Here is a 15,752-nt window from a genome sequence, read left to right on the forward strand (position 1 = left end):
GATCCAACACCAACCACAAGTGATCATTTGGGCAAGCAATCCCATCATGCTGTACACCTAGGCAGGGTGGGTGTGTCCAGGCAAACGAGATCAGCTTCTGAAGTCTTTTTCCACAGCTCATTATCAGATGTCGGGGAAAGCTCATTCAGACTCTGCTTACACTAGGACAGGGATCGGCAACCTTTGGCATATGGCCCGCCAGGGTAAGCCCCCTGGCAGGCCACGCCCATTTGTTTACCTGATGCATCCGCGGGTTCGGCCGATCGCAGCTCCCACTGGCTGCAATTTGCCGCTCCAGGCCAATGGGGGCTGCGGGAAGCGAAGCGGGCTGAGGGATGTGCTGGCTGCCGCTTCCTGCAGCCCCCATTGGCCTGGAGCGGTGAACCGCAGCCAGTGGGAGCTGTGATCGGCCGAACATGCGGATGCAGCAGGTAAACAAACTGGCCCGGCCTGCCAGGGGGCTTACCCTGGCAGGCAGTGTGCCAAAGATTGCCGATCCCTGCACTAGCAACCTAGCACACATGTTTGACAGCAGAATTCAGACTTTCTCTCTAATTCACACATCAAGAACAATACAACATGAACAAATATGTGTCCCTGGCAGAACATTATTACTAAAAATGATTCGGTATGTGATGATAAAGATCATCTGCTTAGTACCTGAATCTCTAACCTGAGCCATTCTCCAAACTAACAATATGCCACAACATAAATGCAAAGTTAGAGTGGCTCTGCAAATAATGTATAGCTATTTTTGTTTGATCCCGAAGAAACAGAAGTAGGCTTTTTAAATATAAAAAAGTGTTCTATTTAAAGAGATATTAAAAAAATAAAAATCTGGCTTGATTCCAATTAAGAATCCAGTTTTGCATAAGGGCCTGATCCTGTTCCCACTGGAGTCAAAACTCACACTGACTTCAATCGGAGGAGGGCTGACCCTAAAAGAATAAGTTAACTTCTTTACAAGGTCAGCTTTAGGTATATGCAAAACTATCCTAAAGGAAAAGGCATTAAGTATGACTAAAGATGGTGGTTTTTGATATAACTGGAATTTTTCATTTTTTCTTGAAAAGTGTAGATGTATTTAGTAAATATTGGTTTATATGGAAGAAAATGCATATTTCTGAATCTTTCCTTTCACATAGAAATCAGCTCTGCCTTCTCCTGGTTGGTTTCAAATGTTCAGTGCTCTATACCAAGTCTGTTTCTGGTCAGTTTCAAAAGGGTTTTATATTCCTCTTGGTCTAAGATCACTCATGGTTGAGTATGTGTCTCTGCACAGTGATTTGATGTGCTATCAGCTCAACCATTTGGGCTGGCTGCTCCAATGACTTTTTTTTTTTTTTTTTTAAAGAGCAGCACCAAGTGTAGGACATACTCTTATCTAACAACAGCTGATGCTTTCATGGTACCCTTCATATAAACACTCCAGAATGCTACACTTACTAAATGAGGGAAAATGGTTTACAAAATAGTAATGAAAAGCCAGATCAAATGTATGCAATTTAAGAGTAGCGTTTTGGTTAAAAAAGAGATGGTGAGAGCTGAACATCATTTGTGAAAACTAGTCTAGAATCTGGATTTGTAAAACAAAACAAAAACAAATACATTGCTTGCTCCAAAGGACTAAATATTATGGTTTGGAAGTTTTAAGACTAGTACTAGAACAATCTAATTCAATCCCAGAAGAGTAAAAATTAATTATGATTGGAACCTAGTGGCAAAGCCATATAAACCCTCGCAGACAATCAACACAACCTTAACATTGATTTGATAACTCACTGGAATTGGAGAAACTGATATTGCTGTTGGGAAAATGGGCACTTTCTGCAAGCAAATACATCTATATCAGTATTTCATTATTTGGATTTGATTTGAGTAAACTCATAATGGATGGGATAGATAAAACAGAATGGTGGTGATTCTGGTGAGTAGCAAACAGGGATGTATCCTTTTCAGCATGATGTTGACTTCAGTTGCCTTCAGCCTTGTCTCCTGAGTGCACCCAGTCATAGATGACCAAAGGAATGCTCACTAGGGAAAACAATATTCCCAATGCCATGAAAAGAGAAGCCTGAAAGAAAAAAGGAAAGGAGTCTTTCAACTAAGGTAACTTTTTTCCTTAGAGAGACTTAAAAATTGATACTGGGTTTCAAAATTACAAATGAAAACAAAGCTCTGAATTCCTTGTTAAGCACTGAGAATGAAAATTTCCTCTATCCTCAGTTAACAAACTTTGCCTTAAGTGCTCATTTCAGTGACTCTATCTGAAGAGGGCTGAATGGGTTCTCCTTTGGTACCCCTTGGCTCTGCTCTTTAACTAGCCAAAGGGCTCATTGCAGAATGAAGTAAAGCACATGCACTGGGCCATCCTATGAGGGTTTACTTGCACAGCATTTCAGCCATTGTCGTCTGGTGGAGCTAATGAATTAACCCACATGTAACCTAAGATTCTTGCATGCCAGTGCAGAGAAATAACTATGGAATCATGAGCCTGGCCCAAATTAAGTTCTTGATTATGGAGTAATCAAATAAAATTAATCCAAATCACTACTGTAATATGAATAAAAAACAAAGACATGATAACAGAAGAGCTGGTTCTGGTAGTGCACTGAGTGCACTCAGCAAATCACAGGGACTATTCAGAATCTTACATGACTCTATTCACAGCTGGGAAATTAGCAGGATCTTTGACCTTTACCAAGGAAGTTTTTTATTCTAATCTCAGTATGGGAAGGATTGTGACATCTTCTGGACTGCAAATCTCCCTTGACATCCAGTAAAAACTTATAAGACCCTGCTGAGATCAAGTTGTCACAGTCCTGTATGCTCACAAATGATGAAGAGTTGGCTCCTTTTGCAGGGGGCGCCCAAAATTTGACTGTGATCCCTTAAAACAACGTGAAGTGCTGCAAACATGACACACTGCAGGCTCTTTCAGGTAATATGTTGCAGTGGAAAATAAGTTGTGGCTATGGAGGCAGTTCCTCTGCTGCCAAATTCAAAGGACTCAGAACCTTGCTAAGGATTACTATTGTTTAAACTGTGGTACTTCCGGATGGCCCCTAATTAGATTTGAGGCCCCAATCAGATCAAGGCCTCAGTGTGCTAGGTGCTGTACAAACACATAAGAAGGTAAGGGTCCCTGCACCAAAGGTCTTACAATCTAATTTAAGACAAAACACTGCACAGGAGTGTGACAGAGGGAGGGAGGACAAGGGTAACAGCAATAGGTTCACATATGTTCAGACAACAGATTAGATCTGTTCTCAACTGAATACATTTTAATGAGTAACAGGCAAAGCACTAAATTGATCTACAGAAAAACATACCCAAATCCTCTGAGTAAATTTTTCCGTATCCCGATGTGTGATTTTTAAATACAGCGATGAAGGAATAATGAAAATCAACATATTGGCAGAAGTTACTCCTGTAACATTCAAATAAATATGTTAGCTGTTGTTGGCAGATGTGAAATTCCACAATAACTATTTATTATTAATATAAAACCAGAATACTGTACCTACAACTCCAAAAATATCCTTCATTGAGGGGATAAAAATTACTAACAGGTTGATGAAAATCAGGAGGACAATAGTAACCACAATATGATGGCATAAGTCATATTTTGTTTTTTTAGCCAGCTCAAATAAAGAAGAACGCACCTGTAGGAAAATGAAGAGTTCTCTGTTAGGAGGAGCATACAACTTTCAAGCCCATATACTAATTTTTATTGATTCTGTGCATGACAATGAGATTTTCATAGATGCCCCAGTGATTCTGGAGGTCTCAAATGTACTGCTCTTGGAATAAGCCTTACATTTAATTCAAAATCTGAGAACTGGATTTCTATGTGTCTGTACGAGTGTATTTTCCCCCAGATTATATTTCTTGACAGAGGTGGGGGAGTATGTTAACATGTACTTTTTAGTTCAAAATTAACTGCTGTTCTGCCATGGTGAAAGCTCACGTAATCGGCTTTGTGTGTGGAATTAAACAGCGATGGAAAGGAATGGAATTCACCTACATCCAACTCTGCAACATAGCCACTCTGTAGCTGCCATTCCAGCCTACAAAGGAAGGTTGGAATAATGTCACCCACGTGGGTGGGGAGGTATTGAATCCACTGGATCTGCATAATTGAGGATTCAGTGACTCCTTCCCCAGCCTGCCCATAATGCCTCTTTCTGTGTTAGACTCTTCAAATGTTGTACAGAGCTCCTTGATCCCTGCAATAAACAGGGGAAATGAAGGCTGCCCTCATGGTCAGTCCATCCCACCCTCTCATGAAGAGCCCTACTACAACAGGGTTACTGAAAAAGATTTCTGTGGTTCCTCTGTTCTTGGATGAATTTCATCCTTGATTCTGCCCCTATTGAGATCAATAGGGTAGGATAAGGCCCTTATGTATTTTCATTTTAAATTGACTTAACACCTTCCCGTTCCAAGAGAGATTAATTTTTTTAATTGTATGATAGTTTCTTATTCTCCTATCCAGAACTCCCAATTAAGCCAATGGGAGTTTAATATGTGGAAAGACTGACTGCAGGATCAAGTACTCTCTGTAGTCTGTCATTGATTCAGAAACCAGACCACACACACAAACCAGCCTTGCTTTGGGAGAGTGCACCTACTACAGATCTTAGCTGTTTCTAAATTGCAAGGAGCCTTATACTTACAGTGAAAAACAGCACTGGCACTGTGAGTATGACTGCAAAAATGACAGCCACACGCACTGTCAGGATGAGGATGTCATCTCTACTCTGGTAGTTGTGAAGCAGATCTGAGTGCACATTGTCTGCAGGGAAGACAATAATGTAAGTGTTCCAGCAAATAACCAATTAATTTACAGAAACCGTCACTTAACAATGGCCTTCTTGAACAATAAGTGATGTATCAGCAAACAAAAGGGCAGGGAATGAAACATTTTTGAGTTAAAATATGTTTTAAACCATACTCTAGTGATTCCATGTTTCAAGATTATCTCTTTGGGGCCCTGTTTCAGGAAAGCATCCCTAGTCAAGAAAGCACAAGGTTAACTCTAAGCTAAAGTCCATTGCAGGAAGACTACAGGGAGGCATAGCATAGCTACTGGGGATTTTTTGGCAGCTTAAACTTATATAAAAATAACCACATGCACTGTCCCTGCTGAATTTATACTAAATTATTAGGTTGCACTAAATAAGTCCAAATAGCAAATAAAGTGCTAGGAGAAAACAGATCATCTTCTCTTGAAGAACAAACCCCTTTTTAGGTCAACCCTTTCCCCAGGAGGTTTCTCTGACCACACATACTGCTATCCAGCTACTTCTGGTGGCTACCCCCACACCTCCATTTTCCCTCTTGAACCTACCCTTCTCCCTCAGCAACACTCACAGCCCCTGCACCTTAATGACCACCTCCTACAGGAAGTGATCCATTCTAAATGCTGCTGATATGGGTCACTGGGAGCACCACGTGCTGGTGTACTGACAATATTTTAACAAGGCCTCCCACAAAAGCATCTCCCTTAACCAGTGAGAAATGCTGTGGACCAGGTGTACACATGCTGGCAGACAGGAAGAACATAGAATTCATTTGTTTGTTTCCGCACCTTTAAAAAAACTCTCATAACTGTAACCAAAGGAAGCAAATGCACTGAGCACAAAAAAAAAGTATATTAATCTGCCCTTTTCTGGAAGTGTTCAAGCTTTGTTTCTGAAAGGTGTCCTGAGAAAACTGATAGCACAGAACAGTGGTCAGCCTCTGTAATCTGATGGGGGGAGGCAGGAGGATAAAGACCTTGCAGGGGGCTCATTGGGGATATATAGTTTTAAAATACCTGCCATTTGGTGCAATCGGGTCTATTCATGAAGGCAAAAATATTACTCGTCAGAAAGATTTGACCCTAAAGGATAAACCCTCTCTGGCAAGAATCACTTATCAATATACAGAAAAAGCCTGAAATCATCGGAAACTTCCCTTCAGTTTGCGGGTGCAATTTTAAAAGGGTGCTGGCATAGCCCCTTCTCGTACCTGGCTTATACCACATAAGGCGCATTCTGCCATTACAAGCCCAGGTTGCTGCCTCTGTACCTCTGGTCTCCCACTCAGCATGACAGCAAAATACCATACAGCCCAAGCAAGTGACCTTTATCAATACCTAATTTTTTGTAACTGTACTCCTGTAATGTACATATGGCAATAACTGCGACACCCTGAGCAAATACACAAGTGGTGTTGGTTTAAAAAAAGAGAAGGCCAAAATAAAAATGCTATTCTGGTCTATGAAAGGATGAGGGAAAGGGCTACAGAAAAAAAAGTGCATTTAAAAAAGGCATGTTCCTGTCAGTCTCAAACGATGATCCATGGGGAAGGAGAAAAGTAATGCTGCCCTTCCACGCCCCAATTCTGCAATTGATAGGGTGCAGGCGAACATCAGGGTGGGGGGCTCTCGCAGATGCAGCATTATCCACACACTATTAATATTCAGGCACATGGTAAAGTAGGAAAGAATTGGGTTTCCTTTCCTCACAGATTAAAGTAATCTGTAGGGTTAGATTTGCCTCCTGTGTGGACTTTGCCTCCTCTGTGGACTTGTCTCCAGGGTTCCTGCTCGAGGTCGCCCCCAGGACTTGGTCCCAGCACCATAGGCACCAATTTCTACTCCCAATGGTGGGTGCTCAACCCCCTTCTGCCCCCTGCCCCGCCCCGACTCCACCCCTGCCCCGCACCCATTCCAACCCCTTCCCCAAAGTCCCTGCCCCAACTCTGCCTCCTCCCTGCCCCTATTCCAACTCCTTCCCCAAATCCCAGCCCCGGCCCTACCTCTTCCCCACCTCCTCCTGTGAGCGCGCCATGTTCCTTCTCCTCCCCACTCCCTCCTGGAGCTTGCTACACCGCCAAACAGCTGTTTGGTGGCGGCAAGTGCTGGAAGGTAGGTGGAGGAGCTGGGACACGGCTGGCTGCTTGCTGGTGGGTGCAGAGCACCCACTAATTTTTCCCTGTGGGTGCTGTGGTGTCTGTTCTGTGGTGTCTGGGAGTTTAAGCACATTAGTCTGGTCTTAAGAGGCTCAGATCCTTCAGTTGAGCCCCAGATAGTCCAACCCTTCCAGGGTTTGTCAATAAACCCAAATGAAGTAACCGCAAATGAAACATCCCACTTATGGAGTCAGAGTCCTCTTCCCTCTTCATCTTCTGTAAAGCAGCGGGCCCCAAATAAGCTCACAGGCTAGCATCAAAGATTAGTCCCATCATAAGTGGATCCACAACAGGTCCACACTTCCTTTGAGGAGGCAGTAATCAGCTAAGGAGTTCTAGCCTTTAGCCAGAACTTGGTCCAGTAGCTAAAGACTGGAGATTTGCTCTCCTGATATGTCTGCCCCCCAACTCAGCTGGGTTTTTCTCTTTTAAGCTCCTCCCTCCAATTCTGATATCTCCTATAGGTGTAGCAAGGCACAGCCAACTGAATCCACAGTAGCTCATTAACCCTATACAATTTGTAATACGGGGGCCGGCAAGTCTAGCCCTGCCCATAACTAAAAGGCCACCCCCCTCAAATAAGCAGAGTAAGCACTAAGTCCAGGCCACAATTGATTTCTGGGGACAACAAATGAGAAAAAAAAAAAAAAAAAAAGAAACAGGAGCAGGAGTGAGGTCAAAGGTTGGAAATCAGGGATCTGGAGCACGACACTGAGCAGAGAACCCCAGATAGTACCAACTACTCCTCAAAGGTGTCTAGAGAGTCAGTGGACGCTGCTCAGAGGAACTCTGCCTGGAGGCCTGATCATACGAGGGATCAGAAATAGACCCCCACAGTTACAGAGCACGGTCCTGTCCAGCTTCTTCCTCCTAGTATAATGGATGGAAATTTTGGGCCAGCACCTGGAGGAGATTAAGGAGGCCTCATGACTTTCTGGGGCCACAGATGAGGTGTGCCACAACCAGGAAATGTGAGGAAAAGTGCAGCCAGATCTAAGTAAGAGGTTCTGGAGGAACCAGAAGAGGGGCTGCAAGTGTGCTAGGCTCATTAGCCATATGTTGCTGAGAGTGGGGTTTGTAAACCCCATCACATGACTCCAAACTCCTCCTATATGAAGTGGGAATTTCAAAGAAATTCCAGAAATTGAATCTCGGGGAGTTTCTCAGCCTCCTCAAACTTCTTGGGAATCAGATCCTCAGCTGGTATAAATCTTCCTGGCTCTGTTGAAGTCAATATGATATACTAATTTACACCAGCTGAAGATCTGGCCCATTGTAGCTATTTCTTCAGGACCATACAATTGGATCATTAATTTTAATATTTTGTTTGTAGTTTTCTATGAAAACTCACTGGCTAGCAACCGCCCAACTGCTGAATGAGAATGGCCATCAGTGTTGGCACCTGCAGCCTTTATCAGTTTTCTTGGCAAAATCCATTAAACAGAAATGGTGAATTCAAATTATCTTAATTTCTTCAAATTGGAGGCTTCATACCCACCATGACAGCCTCATGGTAGAAAGTAATATCTTTTTTGTAAATTGTTAAGACAGATGAACTTTTGGTGACCTCTGACAGAAATGTCAACTTTCAAATTTGCTTCCCCCCGTGCCATCAATATCCCATTATGCATTGGTTCCCAACCTTTCCAGACTACTTCCAGGAGTCTGATTTGTCTTGTGTACTCCAAGTTTCACCTCACTTAAAAACTACTTGTTTACAAAATCAGATATAAAAATACAAGAGTGTCACAACACACTTGTACTGACAAATTTCTTACTTTCTCATTTTACCATATAATTATAAAATAAATTGATTACAATATAAATATTGTACGTATATTTCAGTGTACCTGAATCCCGAATCCCGCTGCCCAGAACTGAAACATATAACTTAGCTTCATGGGGCCCCCTGTAGCGTGGGGCTCCAGGCAATTGCCCTGCTTGTTCAAATTGCTTTAGAACATTAGCTCTCACTCATCCTGCCAGTGTAAGGGTCTGTGTGTTCTCCGATTTTTATTTATTCTGCATATTCCTTTTAGTAAGGAAAAAAAATAAGATTTGCTTGTTTTTTGTATTTTTAAAGTGAATTAGTGTTCATGAAAGGAGGCGGATTGAAAATCTTGGACACTGAAGTATTCAGAATTGCAAAAGCATTTCAAGCAGCAGCATTCCAAGCTTACCTAAACTGCATCACCAATGTATTTAACCTGAATGGGTAGAGACCAGCTTTGGCTAACAGAGGGAGCACAGTCTCCATCCCCCAGAATGGTAATAAGGCTGCCAATTGCTGTGGTGATGATTTTGACACCTATTCACTAGGCGCTATCCTGAGATCACAATCTCATTTCACACAGGCAATTGAATAACCAATCAGATATCACCTAATCACTTTAGGTAATTACCGATGAGTTGAACTGAAACTAGTAACACAGAGGCCTTGGCTACACTTGCACATTACAGCGCTGTAAAGCCTCCCCCAGCGCTGTCACTCACTCCCCATCCACACTGGCAGGGCACTTACAGCGCTGTATCTCCCTGGGTACACCGCTGCAGGTACTCCACATCTTGGAGAGGAATAACAGCTGCAGCGGAGTGGCTACGACTCCCAGGTGTGAGTGTAAACGCTTGCAGCGCTGTACTAATCACCTTGTCAAGTGGCCAATCCTTTCCATTGTTGTGACCGGCTGCAGGAATGCGGAAGTGCCGGTTTCAAAGCTCCTACCACAGAGAAAAGCAAACAGTTTGCAGCTGGCTTTGAGTGAGTAAATGAATGAGCAGGGGGCCAGGAGTTCGGAACTTGCAAAATAGAGAGCTGACATGCTTCAAAAAGCACTCTCTCTCCCCCTCACACTCCCTGTCACAATCCACCCCCTCCCCCCGTTTTGAAAAGCATGTTGCAGCCACATGAATGCTGGGATAGCTACCCATAATGCACCGCTCCCAACACAGCTGCAAATGTTGCAAGTGTGGCCACACCACTGCGTTGTCAGCTGTCAGTGTGGACAGACTGCAGCGCTTTTCCTTACTCAGCTGTACGAAGACAGGTTTACCTCACAGCGCTGTACAGCTGCAAGTGTAGCCAAGGCCAGAGTTGAAAGTTCTGATATGACACTGCTAAGCTCCAGTTACCCAAAATAAAACTAGATTACATTAAACTTGTGCCTTTCCTCCTTTTTCTTTCATTTTTGGAGTTAAATTGGCAAATGCTGCATATAGCTACTGTCTGTAGCCACTCAGAGCACCGGTAAAGAAGAGATTTGTATCTTTATGGAAAAGGTTAGGGAATTTTTTTTTTTTAAATTCTAGTAAGGTAAGTGAGTGGGATTCTCCTTTTTCAGTGGGTAAATGTTATTGATTTCACCTGGATTCTTTCTGACCGATATGTTAGATCAGCAAAAGCTGCTTACTTACCATAGAAAGTGAAATAGCCAAAAACGGCAGTCATTAAGTACATAACAAACATGGCAAAAAATGAGATATTTGAAACCATTTGCATTCTCTTCTGTGTGCGACTGGAAAAAGAAGAAAACATAATAAATGGCTGCATTTTGTTTGAATAACTGTTGTAGAAATGTATTAACCTTTGCACAAACAAAATTAACTAGCATCGGAGAGACTCCAGAGTGTCTTTTCTTCATTCAAATCAGTGATCCCCAATAGCTGTACTGAAGGAGGAGAATGATTGGGGGACTAAGGTCCCAATAGCTACTGGTAGCCTCCCAGTTTTGCTAGGGTTTTAAGTCAAGAGAACATAATGACCATTCTGTGAATATTGCCATCCCCAAATCCCAATGGGTGGCTATGGCCCCTTGCAGTAGCCTCCTTAGCAGAGAAAGGGTCAGCTTGGAACTGCTTCTGTGTGCAAATTAAAGGACTAGTAAAATAACAGAATATTAACATCCTAAATGTTTGCAAAAAATGGTCTATGTCCTCTGGTAAGGAGAACTGCTTTAGTTTAAAACAAATTGGATAAACATAAACATTTCATTTTTGACACTTATTTTGAAATGCTTAAACCTGGGTACCTAGCGTTGGGCTCTTAATCCATATTTTGATACCAAAATAGAAACACCCAGATTTCTAGAAGAGCTGAGCACCCAAAAATCCCACTGAAGTCAATGGAAGCTGAAAGTGCCCAACAGCTCCCAGTTAGACACCTTACTAAGTGGTCAGAATTTCAACAAACAGCAGATCCTTTGATAAGGACGGGAACTGCAGCAGGCTGAGCACTGCTGAAATTCCAGTAACTTCTTTTAAGGTACTTAAATAGGCGCTGAACTCTTTTGGCCTTGAAGCACTAATGCAAAGACATTAATATGGAGTAAAGAGAGAAAATGGCACAGTCATTTAGGAGCAGATTTTGCTTCATGGCAAAAAATGTTTTCATCTAAGGTATAAAAATACAGCCCTGATTCTCCGCTGGATCTGAGCTGTGCTGGAGGGAGCAGCTGCAAGGAGCCAGTTGCAGCTCCCTGATCATTGGCCGCTCAGCCTTGATGGATGTTAGAGAAGCAGGGGGCCTACTGTAACTTGCACCAGTGCAAATCAGGTCACCACACCTACTGCCTGCTCATGCCCCTTTGCTCCCCTTATGCGAGGGTCGGAGGTACAGTTGCTGGTGTGGGAGACTCATCTTCTTATCTTTCTTACACAAAGAAAAGTTACTGGTGTCAGTCACATCGTTTAACTATACTTGATGTGGTTTAAAAACACATTGGGGTGAAAGCCTGTACATAAAAAGCATAACTTCTTACTGTCACAGGCTTTTTGCTACATTGGAATCAATGGCATTAGCTGAAGTACAAGACTCTATCTTGTAAACTATCATAATTTGCACTGCTTGGCTGTGCAATCGCTGTGTCATTCTAAAGAAAATCCCTGGGATGTCATGTTACCCCATAGGAAATCCAAATTTACCTAGCTTCAAGCAGTGCTCCTTTGTTTTCTGATTTTATTAAACTACTTTTCCTTTGAATTACGAGGGTAACATGGAGCAACTCTGCACTAACATTTTACACTCTAAACAGTTCATTTTAAACAAACAAACAAACAAACAAAAAAGAACATCTTACTCTTTAAGTTCGCTGTAAATTGGAAGGACCGATGGGTGGCACACAAATGCAAATGCAAGGGTAGGCAAAGCATAAACAGTCTGTTTGAACATAATTGAAGAAAAGACAGTTAGGAAAAATACATAGTAAGAAATCATCAGTGTTTCAACTACCTCATTTCCCAACTTTCTTAACTCTTCAAATGAACATTGAGAGTCCCTGCAGGGAAGGCAGAGGGCCCGTCAAAAACATCAGGAACAATAACTTTTCAATGTGAGGACACAATCTATGTATTTTTCTTGCAAATATTTCTGAGACAGTTCAGAGACAGCAGTCGTGTAGCAGCTGCTACCACCAGGTTTATTCCCTTGAATAAGACACTTTCATATCCTCTTCATATTCTGTCTGGGGATGGGTCCTGCTTTGAGCAGGGGGTTGGACTAGATGACCTCCTGAGGTCCCTTCCAACCCTGATATTCTATTATTCTACTATTGCTGCCAAACACAGTCTTGTGTGCGCGGGGCAAATGTTTGATCTTTACGTGCCATGAGGAGGAATATTATTTCAGTGCCATAGAATGGATGCTCAGAGGAGTCTGACAGTGATAGATCAGAGCTTGACTGTGATATTTCGTCTCAGACCATAGGAAGGAGCTGTGCAGAGGGTCACTGTCCCAGAAGGAGTACTGGGACACATTCTATTTCAAGGAGGCAAATGCCTGCTGGAGTTCCCAGGCATTACAATCTCTGTGTATTGATTGATAGTGCAGTTCATTCCCTCTTTAAAGCTGGCCAGATCTGCTGCCTGGTGCAAAGAGAGGCAGAGCCTCAACTCCTTAAAGTCCAGTGGAACCTGCCCCTTACACAAGCTGAGGGAGAAGATTCATTATGCCCTTCCCATCACAGCGCATCTGTGAAAGGGCCACGGAGACTCTGGACCTAAATGATGTGTCTCATTGACTAGGAATATGGAGTGTGATATCAAATTATCTGAATTAAAAATAAATATCATAGAAAGAAACATACCTTGGAATTAAAGGTAACATACTTTGGTTGACACATCTCTTCATGTGCTGAGCTAACATTTGATATGATAGGTGATGTTGCACTTGGCTCCAGTACTGGGCAGGAAAGTTGAACTTTCTTGTAGATAACCTGCAATAAAGTGCCACATGGTAAACTGTAAAAACTTATTAAAATAAAAAATACCAAAGACACTATAGGGGCAACTCTAATCCAACCAAAACAGCAAGCAGAACTTACCACTATGAGGAAAAAAACCATGCAACCAAGGGAAAATCCACTAGTATATCCAAGATACCCTAAAAGAAATACAAAAGAAATCTAATCAATAACTCATGTAATGGTCACATTTTGTTTGTGTTTTTGTTCTTTTTATAGCTTCTTACTTTAGAAAATAGTTAAAGTTATTACACATTATACACATAATATGAACCATGAACTTCAGGATAATATAATAATGTCTCATTTTTTTGGAAATCTGTCATTTCACAAGGTTGCTACATTTCAGACATATTAAAATTCTGTTCTGATATGTTTGACTCTCATTTAATATTCCTCTCCTGCCTCCTTGCAGATCATGTATATGGCAGTTTGATTAACTGCACTCTTGAGAATGACTTTCACAATGGACGTAAACTTGATAATAGGAGAATACTCTCATAATATGCCGCAAATCACACAGTGCTTAAATGTTAAAACTTACTATGGGATTAGATTTTCCAAGGGATTTCGATTTTTATTTCAAGGGCAGTTAAGTGCCTAACCTCCTTAGGTGCTTTTGGAAATTCCAATATGTGCCTATCAGCAACTTTAGGCACCTAAATACATTTGAAAATCTGGCCATATAGGGTGAGAGGCGCCTTGTGGAATATAAGTAATATCCATATACACATTACCTAGACAGAACTAGTCAAAATTTTTCAATGAGAATTGTTATTGACATTTTGAATTTTTATGGAAAAAACATTTTCTGATAATTCTGTTGCAATTAAAAAAATTACTAGCTCTATGTAATATTAATTTACCTAACGGAATAAACACCCAGGTGGTCATAAAATCTGTAATCAGTTGCCACAAACAAATGGAAGAGCTAACGAACACATTATTTTGAATCAATTTAGTTATACTGTCTCATTTGTCATGTTACTAGCTTTTAGTTTAGCCTAGCTTGTTCCAGGATGCCTAATACATAGCTTATTCCTGTGCTAAGGCCACTTTATTCATGACTGAGCACTGTCTTCTCCATTATATCTGAGTGGCCAATATGACCTAGAGGGGAGCAAAATTTGGGTACCCCCACTTTATTCTAATGATATTTGCACTCTTACCTAAGTTCTTAAGAAGACACAGAGGGAGGATTATAGTAAATGTCACGGCTACAACAAGAATTCGCCCATCCACATACCATGCCCTGTAAAACATTTCAAAGATACAGTGAAATCTCTTCTTAAAGCACTATCACTGTTTTTTAACATTGGATCAGCCATCCAGAATTACAGCATTTTCTCTGGCTTCCATATATTATAAGCTCAAGTACAGGCAAAGACTGGGACAATTTCTGAACTTTCTAGGGCACTGGTTACATGTGATAGTAAATGGAATATTTTATCAGTAATTGCTTAAAAAGTGGTACTCTTTGGAATCTGAGCCACAACACATTTTCATAGTCCGAGGGCAAAATGTTGCCCTTACTGGTAGGAGCAGTGGCATGGGTGAAGGGATGGAGCAATACCAGCTGGCATTAGATAGAAGCTATCCTGCCAGCACAGGAAAAGACAGATCAAGCGGTCAGACATAGTGCAGTGCAGCATATGCTGCAGACAGCAATATACCCACTTAGCCTGCTGAGGGCCTGGCCACATGCCCTAAATGACAGACCATGCTACTGAGGGCTGGGATGCACTGTCCACCCCAGTCACTTGACCCCTTCCCATAGGCTGTGGTTAGAATCCTCTCCTTGTGGTCTGCAGAGAAAGGGGAGAAATGCAGGATTGTTCTCTACAACATATTTTAAAGTGCTCTGTCCAGTCTTGTATGAAACATCTTTAGGATGGTGTTTCCACCTTTTAGCTAAGTTGCAAGACATCATATAATCTGATGTAACAAACAAGACATGTACCAATGTAAAGAAATACCCCTCTTTTTGTTTTGTTTAAGGCAATGATAGATGCTATCAAGCAGTAACAAGTGGCAGAAATCTATCCTAGGTATTCTACTTCTGTCATGTTTTAGTATTGGGGCACTTTGCACTATGACAGGGGTGGCCAAACTGTGGCTCGTGAGCCACATGTGGCTCTTTTACAGTTAAAGTGCAGCCCGCTGAGCCCCCCACAGCTCCCCCTTTCTCCACCAACCAGATGGAGGTGGGTGGGGGGGAGAGCTCGAGACTTCTGCCTTGCAGTGGGGTGGTGGGGTAGGGGCTTCTCCCCAATGGGGAAGGGCGTTTCAGGGCTTCAGCCTCATGGGGTGCACCTGCCAGGGCTTGGGGCTTCAGCAGGAGCAGGGCTGAAGCCCCAAGCACCATCAGGTGCCTCCCATGGGGCTGAAGCCCCAAGCCCCAGCAAGTGTGCCCCGGCCCTCGAACTTCTGAAGATTGTCATATGTGGCTCGGAGGGTCAGTAAGTTTGGCCTCCCCTGCACTCTGGGGAGTTCTTTACAGATTGAATCCTACAAGGTGCTCCGAACTCCTGGAGGTACTGAGTTCCTTCAATGCCCATT

The 15,752-nt window shown here is 42.4% G+C and overlaps 1 protein-coding gene across 1 annotated transcript in view; it reads right to left on the bottom strand.

Moving 5' to 3' along the window:
• Positions 1 to 451: 451 nt before the first annotated feature.
• Positions 452 to 15,752, bottom strand: part of SLC38A1 (solute carrier family 38 member 1) — a 44,209-nt gene continuing 28,908 nt past the window's right edge. The window contains exons 8-16 of the mRNA XM_034770012.1: positions 14,363 to 14,445; positions 13,275 to 13,333; positions 13,038 to 13,166; positions 12,033 to 12,112; positions 10,372 to 10,472; positions 4,680 to 4,798; positions 3,524 to 3,665; positions 3,333 to 3,430; positions 452 to 2,074 (exon numbers count right to left, since the gene is read on the bottom strand). Coding sequence (XP_034625903.1) covers positions 1,973 to 2,074; positions 3,333 to 3,430; positions 3,524 to 3,665; positions 4,680 to 4,798; positions 10,372 to 10,472; positions 12,033 to 12,112; positions 13,038 to 13,166; positions 13,275 to 13,333; positions 14,363 to 14,445 — 913 coding nt within the window. The 3' untranslated portion in view covers positions 452 to 1,972. The remainder of the gene's footprint in view (positions 2,075 to 3,332; positions 3,431 to 3,523; positions 3,666 to 4,679; positions 4,799 to 10,371; positions 10,473 to 12,032; positions 12,113 to 13,037; positions 13,167 to 13,274; positions 13,334 to 14,362; positions 14,446 to 15,752) is intronic.

Source organism: Trachemys scripta, chromosome 1 (genome assembly GCF_013100865.1).
Source record: "Trachemys scripta elegans isolate TJP31775 chromosome 1, CAS_Tse_1.0, whole genome shotgun sequence".
In the NCBI taxonomy this organism is placed as follows: domain Eukaryota; kingdom Metazoa; phylum Chordata; order Testudines; family Emydidae; genus Trachemys; species Trachemys scripta.